The sequence below is a fragment of the Myzus persicae genome, unplaced genomic scaffold (assembly GCF_001856785.1).
Source record: "Myzus persicae strain clone G006 unplaced genomic scaffold, MPER_G0061.0, whole genome shotgun sequence".
Taxonomy (NCBI): Eukaryota; Metazoa; Arthropoda; class Insecta; order Hemiptera; family Aphididae; genus Myzus; species Myzus persicae.
In genome coordinates this window covers 113,739-131,524 of record NW_019104009.1, presented here as the reverse complement: position 1 = coordinate 131,524, position 17,786 = coordinate 113,739, and the positions used below count along the sequence as shown (strand labels likewise).

At 36.7% G+C, this 17,786-nt stretch overlaps 1 protein-coding gene across 1 annotated transcript in view; it reads left to right on the top strand.

The window, feature by feature from the left end:
• The window catches only part of LOC111037522 (T-box protein H15-like), a 56,362-nt gene extending 39,787 nt beyond the window's left edge, over nucleotides 1-16,575 (top strand). Inside the window, exons 4-6 of the mRNA XM_022320150.1 lie at nucleotides 393-542; nucleotides 2,505-2,581; nucleotides 13,548-16,575. Coding sequence (XP_022175842.1) covers nucleotides 393-542; nucleotides 2,505-2,581; nucleotides 13,548-14,598 — 1,278 coding nt within the window. The 3' untranslated portion in view covers nucleotides 14,599-16,575. The remainder of the gene's footprint in view (nucleotides 1-392; nucleotides 543-2,504; nucleotides 2,582-13,547) is intronic.
• The last annotated feature ends 1,211 nt before the right edge of the window (nucleotides 16,576-17,786 follow it).

Sequence of the window (17,786 nt, the reverse complement as noted above, 5' to 3'; positions counted from 1 at the left end):
ATACAGTGTAGCACTCTATATATGCATGCATATATAAGACGTACTGGCACGCCGAGAGCGATGTCGCTAGACAGACAGCAGACCGATGCGGAGTGTGTGTGTGTGTGTGTGTGTGTGTGTGTGTGAGAGAGAGAGTCTTACCCATTTCACAACTATTGAACGATGTTACATTATCCAAAGTCGCATCTGCAGCACACTATATCATATCAGACACTATAATATATACGTATATAAGTCGCGTTCTAATTGACCTACTTAGTATTTACACATCTCTCCATATACATATAACACCATTATTGTATCGATATTTCTCACGCACTTTACGCGTCGTCTTCGTTTGTATTATTCATAAGTCATAATATCGATCCGTCATTTTTGTTTTATCCCTGCAGATCATTTTGAACTCGATGCACAGATATCAGCCCCGTATACATCTGGTCAAGTGGAGGGGAATGGTGACCGACTTGGACGCGGAAAAGTACCGGTCTTTCGTGTTTCCAGAAACCGTGTTCACGGCCGTCACGGCTTATCAAAATCAACTGGTAAGTACAAAACTGCATTTGTATTTTGTACCTATATAATATAAATATTACGAGCGTGATTTTGGTAGCGTTCGACTTCTGCATAATATAATGCACGCCCGGGTTGGTATCGCATGTAGACACACGGTGATCTTTTTGTATACCGCGGCTACAATATATCTTAAAACGAGTCATTTTTAAAATTCAACAACAAAACATACAGATAACAGCATATTATGGAAAAATTTAAAACGGTACATTATAATATATTATGTCCTTAAACGTTAATATATAATAATATATAGGCGTGTTTTATAATTTAAAAAATAATCCAACTATTTCCTAAGACATTTCCGACTGGTTCACGTTATATAGGTACCTAATAATTCGACATTTCGACAATATGTATATGACTGTCTGGTCGTCAACGGCGTGCGCGCTTTGCATCGGTCTTTGGGGATTTAGTTGACAGCTAGCAGCAGATAAGTAGACAGGTCATGTACACTGTGTACGTATTATTTTATACACGCGTATTGGTGTGGGTACCGCGGTAGCCGTTCACCTGACAAAAATCGTTTTTTTTCCAACTCAGTTCCTTTTCACTCTACGCGTAATTTATTTCCCCCGGCGCGCGTCGATGTCGAGTCCTGTGTCGCGTGTGTGACGTTTACATATTACATATATGTGGTTACGCGGGTTTATATACCACACATAACCTACCACGTTTGTTGTATGCTTTTGTAGTTATAATATTATTATTCTCTCCACTCGAATTAAATTTCAAACGTGATAATACCACCGCCATCACGGCGTGACTTTAGTTCCGCTTTTTTTTGTAAACGCCAAACCCAAACTCTTTCATTTCAAAGCTTGGTTGCAGCGTCATCTTAGATTGCTCGCAGATTGCACGCACACTGTTCACATCCTATACAGTATACAGAGTATTTAAAGTCATGTCTGATTGTATTTTTTTATCACGCTTCAATTTTAATTACACATTTTATGTCTTCGGTACCTCGGTCATCATATAAACATAATATTATGTAGTCATAACTCATAACTAATAAATGTTAACTCTATTTAAACAAGAATTGCTAAACATTTCAATTGAAAACAACAATTACACGTCTGCAGGCTAAAATCGTAAAGAAAAATTCAGTATTAAACAGTTAAAAAATTGTTCGACATGAGCTACTATTATTATATACTGACGAAGAATATAAAAACCGCAGTAAAAAATTCTAAAACATTCAAACTCGCTTTGCTCCTTTCCCAGAATATCTATAAAATACTTGTAAATAGTAAATACTAAATACCTATATAATGATGTCCAACATTTCACTTGCAAACAATATTTCAGTCGTAGTGAGAAACTGCTACAATTTTTAAAATTAAAATAAACCCAACTTTTTAATCGTCTATAATGAGTGCATTCTAATTACAAACTTTTGCTTTGTTGATCGATGCAATCTATATTCTCTGGAATATCATTGAATATTAAACATTTATATCAAACTACCTACTAAATGATCCAACTTTTTTTTAATTTCGAAATTGTTTCCAGCACACTGTTGTATCGTGTATCCCAGCAAGTACATCGGCATTCAAAGTCTGAAGAAAAACTACAAACAAATATAGAATGACCTATAAACCTATATATCTATTTAGATAGTATAAAGAAGCTTTATAGTTAGTTATAGCTTTATAGAGGTTTTCACCCTCCCTCCTTTCTAGTCACACAATAACAAGTTTCAAACAATGGGGTTGGAGTTGTAAAATGGTGATCGACATTCGACACTGATTCTCAGATCGTCCTGTTTCTAGTTTTGGTCAAATAAATACTGTCTATCTTATCGTTTCAAGTCGTTTTATCGAGTTACTAGCCATTTCAACAGTTATCGTATTAAATACCAAAGCCCATATTATCATTATTATTAATGTACATAATGACGAAGGTTTTTGATGTTTTTTTTTCCATTACAGATCACGAAATTGAAAATTGATAGCAACCCATTCGCCAAAGGATTCCGTGATTCTTCGAGACTAGGAGAACTCGAAAGGTGAGTGGTCGATTTTTAATGCACAATTGTCTACAATTTATTACGATAGTGAAGAAAGTACAGGTCACGGGGTTAAAAATATTGGAACTATGTTATACCTACACTAATTTGTGCAACAAATATAACGTATTTTTTTACACAAAGTCCGTATTATACGAATATCACGTCTACTAGTTTTGAAACCTTAATTTTTTTCACATCAATCTCCATCTAAAAATAAAAAATCAGCATCCAATGCGAAATATTTTTAATTTTTGTAGCAACTTCGATATACTTAGCAAACAAAGGTAGTGATTACTTATCAATAGTGTGCCCTGACTCTTTCACGGAAATAACACTTAAAACACCGAATTTTTGTATAAGTACAAAGCCAAATATTTAAATACTTATACAGACTACTAAAATATTCATTCTACTTGGTATTAGATGAACTGCAATAGTATGTAGTTGGACTCAGTACAAAATATAATGTTGTACATTCCGTAAAATGTACAATTACATAACTCTGTATAATATATATATATGTAACGCATATTTAAATATATATTATAAGGTGTAGATAACGAGCGTCGCCGTGCAAAATATTTCGTTGTTAAAAAATAAAATAAAAAAAAACGATAATTATTTCTCGCGCTTACAACATCGCGTTTTTGTTTCATACCATTATATTACATGTATATATATAATATATAAATAGGTACTGAAACTGTTATTTTCTCCGTATGGGTATAATATTGTTTTTTTTATGTTTCGACACCTCCTACTCGATATATAACCACCGGCGGCGGAAAAGAGCCGGTCACAAAAGAAAAGAAAAAGTAACACACACACACACACACACACACACACACACACACACACACATTTACGCATATAATATACGGTCCCCTTAAAACCTATCATTTTGACACGTTGTTATATGGCAAATTTACGCACGGGTGATGTATATAGAATCGGGTTTCCAGTCGTGCCACAAAATTACAGGGCACGGTATCGCCGCGATGAATTTTACACGCGATTCCGTTTACACCTATATATACATATTACATGTTATTATTATATACGCGTTGAACTGTTCACCAGGTACACACACACACACACACACACACACACACATATACATTCGCTTTGAGGTGTAGCGCGTTAATAAATACGTGTATATATGAATTTAGGTAGGAACTTGTGCGTGTATATTAAATACTCCACTCGCAGTGCAAGTGGCGCAGTGGTGGGTAAAATCGGAAAAGCCCCGCCCGGTCGTGTCCGCCGAATTTAACCCGACCGCGTTTGCGTTGGGTTGTGGTGTTTTGTTATTAGTTTATTACTATTATCAGAGTACATCGGCGCTTTTTATGCCACATTATAATATTTATATGCTAGGTAGGTACGCCGCCTTTTCTTTTCGTTTTTATTGCTGTCACAATTGTATCGTATATATGTATAATGTATATAATTTACCTACCGATAACGTCACACTGGTGTATTCTCTCGTGAGTACGTTATAATATGTACGTATGTATGTGTATATATATATATGTATCAATTATTAAAGTCTGCAGTCAAAACCTAACGCGCGAACGCGGTATAATTTCTTCGACGAACAACGAAAATAATATTATTTGGGGAAAAAAAAAAACAAAACCATTGCGTGTTTCCCCTCGAGCTGTATAACGACAGACACACGATCGTGTACATTGTGTGGTGCCATTCACGTCGGATCGTTATAGTAGGTAATACTATGTATTGTCGAAGTTATTGACTTCCCTTATTTTCCCCGGGATTGTTTCCCATATAAATATAGAGTAATAATAATAATATAGTCCCGACAACACACGAGACACACCGCGGTTCGCGATTGACGAGCGTGAGCCCTGCGTGCATATTATATTATTTTCGATTTTTCAATTATTATTATTTAATATTCAAGACGGTTTGGACAGGGCCCGGTCCTCCGAACACAATACATAGGTACCTACAACAGTGCAACCAGACAATGCAGGGGTATTTTACTAAATTTTGCGGTCGAAAATTTAAACCAAAACTGTAAACATTTTTGCTTGGAGCCATCACACAACTATTGTAGTTTGCATTTTTAGAATTGATGTTAAAAAACAAACACTCGCATCAATAACATAAATTCCAGTCTATCAATTTCTATGGAAAGCAACACGATGATTTGCGATTACTATAAGAATATAAGGAATAAAACGGGAGTCTGGTGGTGTGATTTATCCATTACCTAAAATATAATAAAATAGGCTTACAGAATACACGTGTAAGGCTAGAACAAAAACGCATTAAATATTTTTGATGGAATATCAAAATCAAATACAAACGATAAGAAAATGACAAGATATTTACCATCAATAAATTGACCAATCCTTTCGTCCCGTAAATGACGTATCTGCTTCAATAATATCGTAACACAACACCTACACTTGACATTTATATTATATTATTATATATTTTTGTGCATACGCTTATAATAACTTGTATACTTATCAGTTATCACCTATGTATACACGTACTCTAGCTAATGCGGTTTACCACAGGTCCGTTCAACTCTCAAAAGCCAGTCGCTGTTTATGAAATAATGTGTTTTGACCACGTGCTCGTTTATCCGTCGCAGGCGTCAGAAAAAAATCATAAACCATAGACACCATACTGTTTGATAATAACGTTTTAATAGTTTAATGATGCTGCACATACATGGAGTCTTCTATAGATATAAGTTAGTTTATATCAAAATGTTGTGGGTCGGTCTAAAAGGTTACCCGTCGCTAAATATGTCATTAAATATATATATATATATATATCTACGTCCTGATGGGACGATGATTGTTTCACAGGCTTTCCGTTATCGTCTTTTAACCCTGCAGTGGGTACTCGCTGTATAATAGATACATCTATAATATGGGTTCGTCCATTAGGATCGTACACTCGACCTGTTTAACCCTCTTAGACGTTTTCGGGACCGGAGCTGTGTAGGGCCATGTGCCATATGCCCACATATTATATGCGCTTTGAAATACAACTGCACACAATATTTTATCGTAATATAATATATCGTTACAGAACAACGTCTGCAGAGGTCGATATTCATCAACATGCTACGATAGTTTTGTTTGAACTGTGTATAAAAAAGCCTATATCTAAACAATTGTATATTTATCAACTATGTATAAGACACTGGAATGTCACAATTTATAATCTCTTTCGCTTTGCTGCAGTTTTTATACGCCTGTTGTCTGCACATGTGGCTGGTTTTAGATTAAATTTTATATTTTTAGTTGCGTGTTCCTTTAAAATGAGGTTAATATGCTTGTAGTTTTTAGTTTTGGGGTTTTCTTTCAATATTCTTTATTTGTTTTCGTATGATGATATAGTTTGTCTTCGCTTCTCTGTTTCCAGTGGAACCTGAAATATAAGGTGTGGTAGTAGATGGTATCCACACGAACTCTATACTGTGTGCACTGTGCACGGTTTGTTGGTTGGGATTTTTAAGGAAAATCTACGCACTTGTAGTGAGTCACTAATGTGATAACGACATGTTTTGTGGTCATAAGACATAACGTACTTAAATGGTAGAAATCGAATATTTAATACCTACGGAGACCGTATCGTTTACAGTGACGCGTGTATCGAATTCACAGTGAGACCAAACTTGGCCTCGTATGCCGCCACTGTATACAGCTACCGATTTCTATAAATTAAGAAGTATTGTTAAATGTATACACTGTTTACCCATCAACATACTGTAGCTTATAGTTTTAAAATTAATTCGATTGGGATGAAAAGTCACATCTTTTTTATCATTTTGCTTTCATCGCGTCAGCGACCACCGCAGCTGATGCTACAATAGTATATACGTAATAGATACCACGTCTTTATTATTATTTTTTTTTTTTAATATGGCATATAATATACTTAAGTATATTGCAGGTAATGCGCCTAGTTGACTGTCAGTCGGGTTAGGACTCCGTGAGCGCCGGGTGATGGTTTCCACGATAATTCTGTGTACTGCTCCGAAACGAAAATCATTAAAAAGAGATTAAACACGGGAGCGCGACCGCCAATCATCGTGGAAATGTCAGTGTTGCGCGTCGGAAACGGCGACGAGGAAAAACCACTCACAATAATAATATAGTCGCATAACAATATTCTTAATAGAATTATATTGTTATTATTTTCTTCTTTTTTACGCTCCGTTTCGACCGCGCACGGGAAGTCACCTGTATGTACCTAACCTATATGTACCTCATAGTAGTGTATGTATATAGTATATGTATATATAATTGCAGTAATGCGTGTTCTGAATGCAAGCAGGTGCAAGAAAGTTGAAAAAAATTAACGTAGTAGCAGTCGACACCGCTTCGAAACAATAACAATAAAAGTAACAACAATAAATAATCACATAAGTACGCACATAATCACAATATTCTATGATCGCAGTGATGGTTTATCTTTTGTGCACGTTCCAAGTGAGAGACTATAATATTGTGTAATTTATTTTCTTGTGCTATAGAAACTCGAAATACCTATATACAATATATGACTAGGAATTTATCAAGTGTAAATCCCTAATCAATACCTACCATCTAAATAAATATGTTCAAACAAGACAGACAATAAGTCTTGATCAAAAAAAAAAAAATGGTTGCAATTCGTGGAAATGTTCGTTAATTTTGTAAAAACCTTATACAACTGTCATAATTTATTGGTTCGACATAAATCGTGTACCTCTTCTGGATGTATTTTGTTGATCATATTTTCTATTGGTCTTAACCGACAGTGCAGTGGTGTGTGCTATATGAGAACCAGTAAAATTAATTTTGAGGACGTGAACGATTTACATTTAATATAAAATCTTGTTTTTGTCGATTTTTTTTATAAAATTTGATACACTGCAATTAAAAAAAAAATCACCATCCCCACACACACGATGACTATAAGATCATTTTATTACTACTTTATAACGATACTCATGTAGGAGCTAGGCGAAGGCTAAGCGATTCGACCTCAATACGCGATAATATATTACACGCGCGGTTTCGACACGTCGATAACAATAATTTATCATACTATTATTTAGGTGTACGCGATACCTTCTCCAGCGCGTACTGCACACGCCGAAAAGTTGAAATCATATTATTATACACATTTTAACAACACGACGGTGGTATCGTATATAATGCACATAATATGATGTATACCCACGATATGCATGATACATCGTATAATATTATCATTATACCCGTAGCACCAGTGTACCCACCTATTTATTATTGTATATGTATAAATGATACCGCTGCCGTTCGACGTATGTGCCCGTACAATATATAATATAGATAGGTAGGTATAAAGAAATCGTAAAATCGCCAAGGACAAAACGTCGTTTAAATAATTGAATTATTACCACTCGGCTGGCTCGTGCGAACGTTATTATTACTTGTAATAATATTATACCGGCTGCCTACTGGGTTTTGCGTTTTGCTTTCCTATACTAAATTATCGTCCGTCAAAAGGCGCAATTCCCCAAATATTATATAGCCCCAGTCGTAGTGCATCGTTACCCAGAAAACGTACAGCGCCGACGTAGAATTGGATTTTTCGAATCTAATATTAATTTTTCGTGTCTCGCAGATATATAAAATATATTATATACCTACGGACAACGTCAAAGCATTGGTTCGTTGAAAGGCGACTATAAATACGAAAATTAATCGAAAGGGCCAACTCTCGTGTTGGATAGACTATTTTTTTCCTTATAGAATCTGCAGTGTTCATCATACACCTCACTAAGTCTACCAAGAAGAATGAATTCTAGTTTCTTTCTAGCCATTGGCTGTGCTATTAATGTAAGTAGACGTGCGGAAGTCTAGCTCTCAAAAACCCCGCTGAAGTTATTATCCCAAATATTTTGACATTAACATTTTAGGGAATATTTTTAACTAGTATTATATTATTGGTGATCAAACACATTAAATACTTACCTCAAATTTCATTTTTTGAATTGTATAATCTAAATATATACATACATTTATAGTATTTATACATTTATTTTTTCATACATACATAGGTACCTTCGCGTTTACATATACATAAATTGTTTTTTTTTTTTTACAAGATTCTTTTGCAAGTCGATTGTCTGTGGTTTTGTTAGTGTGTGGAAAGAAGGAAGGGTGACAAATCGATGTTGGCAAAATTCGTGTTTTTCATTTTAACGACGCAAACACATGGTTTTTAATTGTTTTTACCGATAAAATAAACATGTTTTGAACGAACGATACGCCAACCTTGGGATAAACCACAGGGAGATACCTATACCCAATAACAACCGCACCTACGATGTATTGGTAGATACCTCATGTTTCATACCTACATATAGCATCCCATTGTCGTATACAAATAAAAATAATAACGATTTCATAATAAATAAATAAAAATGTAGTAATTTTAAAATCGTATAATTCGAATGTATGCACCGCGCACAATAGACGCATGTATAGTATTATTAATCATAGAGCTAGTCGTTAGCTTTGTTCCTATCAAAAAAACACATTGCGGAATGCTCTTGTCGTATAACTTGAACAAATAGGCAACGGTGAGCTGCTGCTACTACCGAGGACGTTTTACATTGTGTATAGACAATATTGATGGTAGGAAATATTAAGTATGAAAATAGTAATTGGTAGAAACGGAAGAGTTTAATCAAACAGGAATATCCGATCAATGACCAACGTAACTTTATGTATATGCATGTGGCAACGATTTCCCAGTGGAAACGAATAGTGATCGATTCGTTTTGTCACGATTGCGGTGTATATTGTGATTTCGTTATAAGTATAATTAATTCTTTAATGATATGACGTATCTATAACTTCAACAGAATCGAGTGATTAAATGAAAACCAATAACCATACATAATGATATTATACAGTCCATGATAATTTTTAAACTGTGCTCGTGAAATTTGTGCGCAATCATGTATTTCACCGAAGCGCTGCAGCTGCAGCTGCTGCACGCGGGAGTCGTCGTCCGTTTTATCGCTTCTCGTCGTCGCGATCGGCCACGCGGGGGATACGATTCATTTCATTATAAAACATAGGTATTATTCGTCCGTAATGATATATATATATTTTATTACCGCCGTGTGCACATCGATACCAATACCTTAACCTGTACAATATAACATAATAACAGTAGGCGGTAGGTACCTACTGTATAAGTATGTACCTACCGCATACCAACCGCTTATAAAAACGATTACGTCCGCATATTATACATATACCCGGTCCGTACATATTGATAATAATAATAATAGAAGAATAATTATTATTATTTATTACGTTTTACGGTGAAACCCTTCCCTTTGCATCGCAATCCCGGAAACCTCTGCCTTTTGGACTTATGAAAAATGAAAATATCCCTTCACAGACGAATATAATGTTACTATAAATCTCACCTGTTTACAATGTTCATCAGCCATCTAGTCTGCATTTTCACTGTTTTACCATCAAAGTTGGATGTGTGCCCTGGAACTTCAGTCAAATTATAATTTTTAATTTTTGTTGTCTAGGCGGTGGGTTAACATTTTTCTATTAGGCTTTTTACGCGTTCACGATTATTAAAATATTATAATGAAGTGCTGTTTCTTAATTCTTTGAACCAACTGTCTTAATGGTCTGGGGGATGTTTTACTATATAGGTTTATTACTAATATTTAGTCGTACTCACAGTTTATCGTGTTAACAACACTTTTAACCCGTATTAATAACGAATAGCCTTATAGTTATGTTCGAAGAAAACATGTGTTAAATAAAAACAACTGCCCGTGTAAAAATTGAAACAAGCTGCAGCGTATACACATTTAAGTTGGTAACATACGGTATTAAGACGTGTAAAATAGTTTCAGGTGTTAATTAAAACAAAATATTATTTTTATATAATTATTGTGCTAATTTTCTTTGAAACCCGTTCTATAACTTCATTATTAGACAATAATTATTGTTGTTATAATATTCAAACAGAGTGTGCATTAAAACTGTTTTTGTGCTTTGAACTTATACTCAGAGAATCTCTGATTTCGATTAATATGTAGAAAAAAGGCCTCTTTCGTGCAAGCCCGTAAGTTATACGACTCCAATTTAACGGATTACAAGCATCTAAAATTTAAATATATAACATATACATTTTAATGGAGTATGGGACAAAAATTAATTTCGTAGTTCGTCCGATACAGATGAGATTAACAGTTTTGAAATACATTTAAAAATCAGGAAATAATGACGATCTTAAACGGGAAATGGCGAGAAACGAGAAATAATGTTGGCCAATCTCTACCCTCCCCCTGACGGAATTTCTCTGTCTAGGAATTGGGGCAGCTGTACTCCAATACGTATTATCGGTAAATTCGTCAACGCTGCTAATTAAATAAGACAGTGTGGCACCCTTCAGCCGTCAAAATGATCGAGAATTCTGCGGTAGTCGGCGTGCGTGTGTTTTTCAAAGCGGTTTTTTCAAAATTTAGCCGGAGGCCGCGGGCGGCGGTCGGTTTGATTATGCGCACTGTAGGCGTAAACTGTGCGGAGGAGAGTGGAAAAAAATTGTGAGAACGGTGCGCATCATCGCGGAGTGTTAATAATAATTAATCGACGGACCTATTGTTTCGGATGTCCGAGTGGCCGCCGATTGGTATCACGAGAGATATGGTGGGGGCGAAATCGTTATTATATTATGTTATTAAAACCGGTAATTTGACCGCGGCAAACGGAAAATCGCCGTCGGCTTCTAATTATTATGATCGTGTATAATTTTTCGTGTTTTTTCTCTCCGCACAACAATATTTATAATCCTCTCTCGCTCTCAGTACACTTCTTCCGCCGGAATATTATTATTAATATTATTATCGTGTACAGTGTTTAACACGTCCACCGCGTAAATTATACACACAAAAACCTATGTAGACGCGTCGTCGGCTGGAAATTTCTTCGCACCTCTCCGACACGTACAATAATAATAATATTTTAATAACACGCCGGCCAGACCGCGTTTGACGTTATATTATTATATTTTTCGTTTTTTTCTTTATTATTATTAATATTTTTTTTATTATTAAGCTCCCGCGGTCCGCCGGCGGCGCAGCTTGTGTATGTGTGTGTGACGAAATCCATCGGCACGTTGTTATAACAACCGCTAATGGATCATGACCGGCCTCGGTTTTCACGCGCCTCCGTCGACCGGTTCGGCGCGGCGGCGGCGCGCGCGTTGTAATAATAATAATAAATTATAATAATACGTGGCCTATTTACGCCCGCGAGGGGAGCGACGAAATTTTTTTTCAAACCGTTTGACGAACAGACCGACCGCGTTTAATATACCTAATATAATATTATATATCTATATATTATGTCTGCAGAAGCGGTACGACACCGACATTTTATTCCGATCCGCAGGTGCAGACAGCTTTCACTGCAACTTTTCCCCGGATCCTTAGTTTATACCATTTTGGCGAGGGCGTTAGGGACCTGACTAGGTATATTCGAATTTTGCCATATTTCTTTACTCTTGAGTTTTTCAGTTTAAATTTGGTAAATATATTGTTTAATTTTTCGTTTCGGGATATAATAATTCTCTCATGTGAATACGTTTTTATATACATTTATATAAAAACAAATGAGACATGGTCTTCAAAAACCGCCCTGCAAATGTTCTCGCGGTCTCTTTATTTTTCACATAAAAGTAACTACCCGTGTAATATTATACTTATATTCACAATTCAGAACTCATTAGTTTCATTAATATCCGAACCAATAGTACCTAGTTGGAATGGCGTTCCGAAATAGGGGATAGTTACGATTATATTGATACACGCGATTTGTGGCGTCACTTCATGTTGTTATCATCAACATCATCGCGGACGGCGTCTTCCGGCGGATTTGTAACCCGACAATATATTAATTTATCTACACGTGTTGTTATCGGTTCGGCTAACGATATATAGTCGACAAATTGACACGTGCAGCCCAGCCCGACACCCCGTTTTAGGACTACGATAAATAATTGACACACACCACGAGACAACGCCGAACGCAGCTTATTCGCGTGATCCTGCGTATGCGTGTATAACAATAATGAGCTTCCCTCTCGCAACGAGTCACAATCCTAATAATAATATGGCTGTGATGTTTTAATAATGATGTGTGTGCACCGCCGTGGATGCGCTGCTATATTTTTACACCAAGGGTGCATTGATTGCGATGACGTCCTACACGCCCCCCGAAAATCAGTTTGTGGATTAGGTACTGCATATCCTAATATTTTATCTTCATACCGATTGTATATTCGCCAACCACCGTTAGGTCTTTTCCTGTGTCTGTGTGTGAATGAGAAACAGAAAGTGTGTGTGTCGCACAGCACAAATCCTGGGTTTTGTCTACACTATTTTCGTAACGATGAAATTTTTTTCGTAAAAAATCAAGAAGTACGTTCAATGATGATCCAATAATAAGTAATCGAATTGATTTCGATAGTTTATTTTGACGAAAAGGATAGGTACGCCCTCAAATACCTCATTTTAATTGATGATATTATATATTATGTCACAAATGTGTAGTAATTAATTTGGAGAATCCTCACACGTAGATACTCTAGTCTGTAATACGTACGTATTGTGTAGTCTTCGTGTTATAAATCCGTCGAAAATGACCACACACGTGCGGATCATTTGGAACGTCTATCTTAAGACACCATATGATATAAAATTAGGGATAACGCTTTGAACTGACTAGAAGATAAGTTTTTGTATGGTTAAAATAATATATCTCATAAATATCGCACATTAGCTGCTAATGATATAATGCACATGATTTCTTATCACACGATAAACAAACAACGAAACTTGAATTTCGCAGTGAATAACGTGACAAGCTTATAATAACCACATGTTGTCCATTTCGTTTTGCAGAGACCCGGTGGACTTGATGTTCCTGGAACACCAGTACAATCAGCACTTGCTCAGCCGGGCGGCCACGCCCATGTTCTGGCCCTCGTCTCAGGACGGTGGCGTCCACCCCGGGCAGCAGTCAGCGATGGAACAGCACCACCAGCACCAGCTGAACCAGCAACAACATCAGTTGCAGCAGCAGCACCACCTCCACCAGCAACAGCAGCATCAGCAGCAGCAACAGCAACAGCAAGATCAGAGCAACGGAGGTGGCAATTCGGGATTCATGATGGCCGCCGCGGCCGCTGCCCGAGCGCAGTTTCACATGTTGAACAACGCGGCTGCTGCGGCCGCGGCGTCCGGCGGTGGCAGGACCCAGTCCGGCGGCGACGGCAGCGGTGGCGCCGGTGGTCCGGCTGCCCAGCACTATCAGCACTCAGCCGCAGCCGCAGCGGCCGCTGCGGCCGGCATGCACTCGCTCATAGTGTACGGCAACCACTTCCAACAGTCGCAGTCGCGTTTTGCCGCCGCTGCGGCAGCAGCAGCGGCCGCGGCGTCGTCGTATCCGGGACCGCCACCCCCGCCGCACCCGTCGTCCATGTTCACGTGGCCGCCGCAGTCGCAATACCCGAGGTACGTGTCGGCTGCCGCCGCTTTTCAGCCTCCGCAACCGCCACAACAGCAACAGCCCACGGCCTCGTCGTCCACCGCGGCAGGCCCGCCTCAATCGCCTCCGCAACCGTCGCTTCAGCCGCCGCCGCCGCCTCTCCAACAACAGCCGCAGCCGTCCACGTCGTCCACTTCGTCGTCGTCGCCGTCGTCGTCCACCGCCGCGGCCGTGGTCCATCACCATCACCACCACGGCGCCGGTCTGCACCAGCAACAGCATCACCATCACCACCGGGCGTACAGTCCCGCGCGAACGCCACCCGGCGCCGGTGGTTCGTCGTCGGCCGAGTCACTGCCGTCGCCAGACGTGGACGGCAGGTCGGCCACCAAGTACCAAAAGCGCCGTTCGCCGTCTGCCGCCAGGTACTCTCCGTTCGACGCCGTCAAGGCCGACGAATCGTAATCCGTTCCGCTCGTCCTGAGCGTGTTTTTCTGTACAAATTTCCCCCCCCCCCATCATCCCCTAACCCCTCCTCATCGTCCTCACCCGTTTTGTAAATATGTATTGTATCATTTTATACATAATATTAATTATATCCACGGACGCCACTATTATATTATATTATATTATTATAATAATGTTATATATATATTATACTTATTAGTATTTAATACTACTTAGTCCCTATATTACTACTACTATTACTATACACACACTATTACCTACTACTTAATTATGATAATAATAATATGTATTCTGTATTACCGCTTACCTCTTACCAATGTTGGTACTCTGTAGCTAACCGTAGCTCATGTATTTTGGGGTGTATTGTTTAGGTTTGTGACACCGCGGATAAGTATAACTTCTCCCATCGGGTAGTCAAAACGGTGCGGTTTTTTGGTTCAAACCGGGTTTCGGTATTTTAGCTGCATTGCCGGGTCTTCAGCCGTTTTGACCACCTGTTTTTCCTCTCCAGACGACTGCAGTATCACGCACCTTCAAAAGTCGGTTTTCTCGTTTTTTTCGTTTTCAAAACACCCTTTACTGCAGTTTACGTTCAAATAAAGCAAAATACCTGGGGATCGAAAATCACCACACTCCCCCCGTCCCCCACCACTACCGCGGTATACCGTGTGAGGTGCGCGAGATTTATGTGCAATATATTATTATAGTATTACTTCGTCGTGTTTTTTTTTCGTTTTTTCCAGTTGTATATTATTATTATATATTATGATATATATATTCTTCGGTTTGCCAAAAAAAATTATAAAAAGCTTTTTTGGTACATATTATTATCTCTTCGCGTACTTAGTTATGTGTCCACGACATGCGTAAAGTCGTAATTATCCATTTATTATGTATTTATTACATAAAGCTTATACTCAATGGTGCAATTTTTGATAATAAATGGCCCATGTGAACGTTTCCCGACTGGGGCACTTATCTACTAATAAAAAAGAAAAACAGTTACACCTTATGATAACTTTAAAAAATATTATTTTCTCACATGTAATAGTTAATAATTATTAGTCATACATATTTTTTTATAAAATCAAACATAAAAATGTAATCTTCTTTTTTCACGGTAGCTATGTGATTAATTATTCTGTTTGTATCCAATTCGACTGTCTCTTCTTTATCAATGTTCAATATACTGATGTTGGAAAGGCGATCTTGTCTAATTGTGTTTTGCAGGTAATTCTTTATTAAATTTAATTTTGAGAAGGATCTCTCTGCCGAAGCAACTGTTACGGGTAAAGTTAAATAAATTAGACTCGCGCCTAATACATCATCGTATGAAGTGCTAAAATCATTTTCTGAGATAAATATTCACAAATCTTTTATGTGTTCTATTCAGTTTCACTTTACTATAGTCTATACTTTATACCCGCATTCCGGTACCTAACAGTATACAGGTATATGGTCCACAGGTTTCTCACACAGGTACCTACTATAGTAATTCGAATTCTCTAAATTCAAAAGAGTAAAGACACTATTATTTATTGTCATACATATTAAAACAAATTATACCATATCTGTATACCTATAACAGATGATAGTAGGAATATCGTATGCGAAATCTCGCCCCCCCCCCCCCCCCCAAACCGGCGACCCTTGTGAATTTCAAGCCCAACACTCCCGATAATTGCTCCACTGCTTAAGCTACTAGATAAGTGTGTATCGCAGTGATGTAGGTGTCTTTACGAAAAAATACATTAATTTCTATATCTATATATCTCACCCTGCTAACCAGCGCGGTAGTGCGTACGAGTAATCAAGTAATCAAAACAAACTAAAAAGCAAAAACTATTATTATTTATTAATGATTCATCGTCATTGATATATACACACTTGGATTTTGCTTTCCTTTTACACATTAACAAAAAAAAAAAAACATTTTTGAATTCGTGTCTATTGGCTTATTCAATCAAGTATCCACTCATGCACACACATACCTAAATATATTAAAATTGTATAATATAATATACCTAAAACGAATAATATACATTATATATTAGATATATAGATAGATAGATGGATAGGTGTAATGGATTAATAAAAACTAGGTAACCAAAGATGTTTCTTATTATTATTATTATTATTATGCATTTCGCTCTACAGATGGCTGTCGCGAAATGTGTTATGCGTGTTATTATTTATACGTACGCTGTAAATACCGTTAGAATTTTTTTTTATTTATTTAATTATTTACCTTACGTTGGTCGATACGTCTATGTAAAATATTATATTATATTATTATAATTATTAGATATTTTCTATTAAATCATATATCTCGCTATTAAATTTATTATTATATTTAATATTTAACAAAAAAAAAAGTTAAAAATAATAATAATAATTATTGTAATATGTATTTGTTTGAATTTTCTGTCGTACCTACATATATATATATCTCGTGTGATTTGTACATATTTAAACCGTTTTACTCGAGTGTAACACTATTGAAATTATAATATATATTATTATCGTGTAAGTGAACGTTTTATGTGTAATAAAGAATAGTATAATAATCGTATATGAACAATGTGTCTTGTTTATTTATTTGTGTACAAGGTCTTTTTCGAACGTGTTTCCTTCATACTTAGGTGCAATTACCAACTGGAAGTTATCTCGGAAAATAAATGGATCGCCAAAGATTTGAATGCAGCAGCTACCTTTATGTACGTTTTTGACATGTGAGCATCGGCTGCCATCATCTACAATATAATGAAAAATAATAATATAGATACGTAATACCTGCATATATTAAGAAAAAACTTTTAAAATGTCTTTTTTGGTCAATCTTGATACATCTTATGTACAATATTTTGTTAGCACGTCGACATGATATTTTGGGCAAAACACGATTGCGAACACTTTTACTAAGGTATTAAGGTGCTAAAGCTAGCATAGGTACAAAAAGTACATACAAGCCCATGGAAACTATAAGGCTGCGATTTGTTACTAATATTTTTTATAAATTTATCAACTAAATGTTTTTAGTTATCCTTTATTTTTATAGTTGATTTTACGGAGGTTATATGTTTACAAAAAAATTTTATTTTTAGACTGCATTTTAACGATTTTTTTTAATTGAAAAGATAATAATTAATAAACTATTTTCGACTCTAAATCAGTCTAATTCTTCA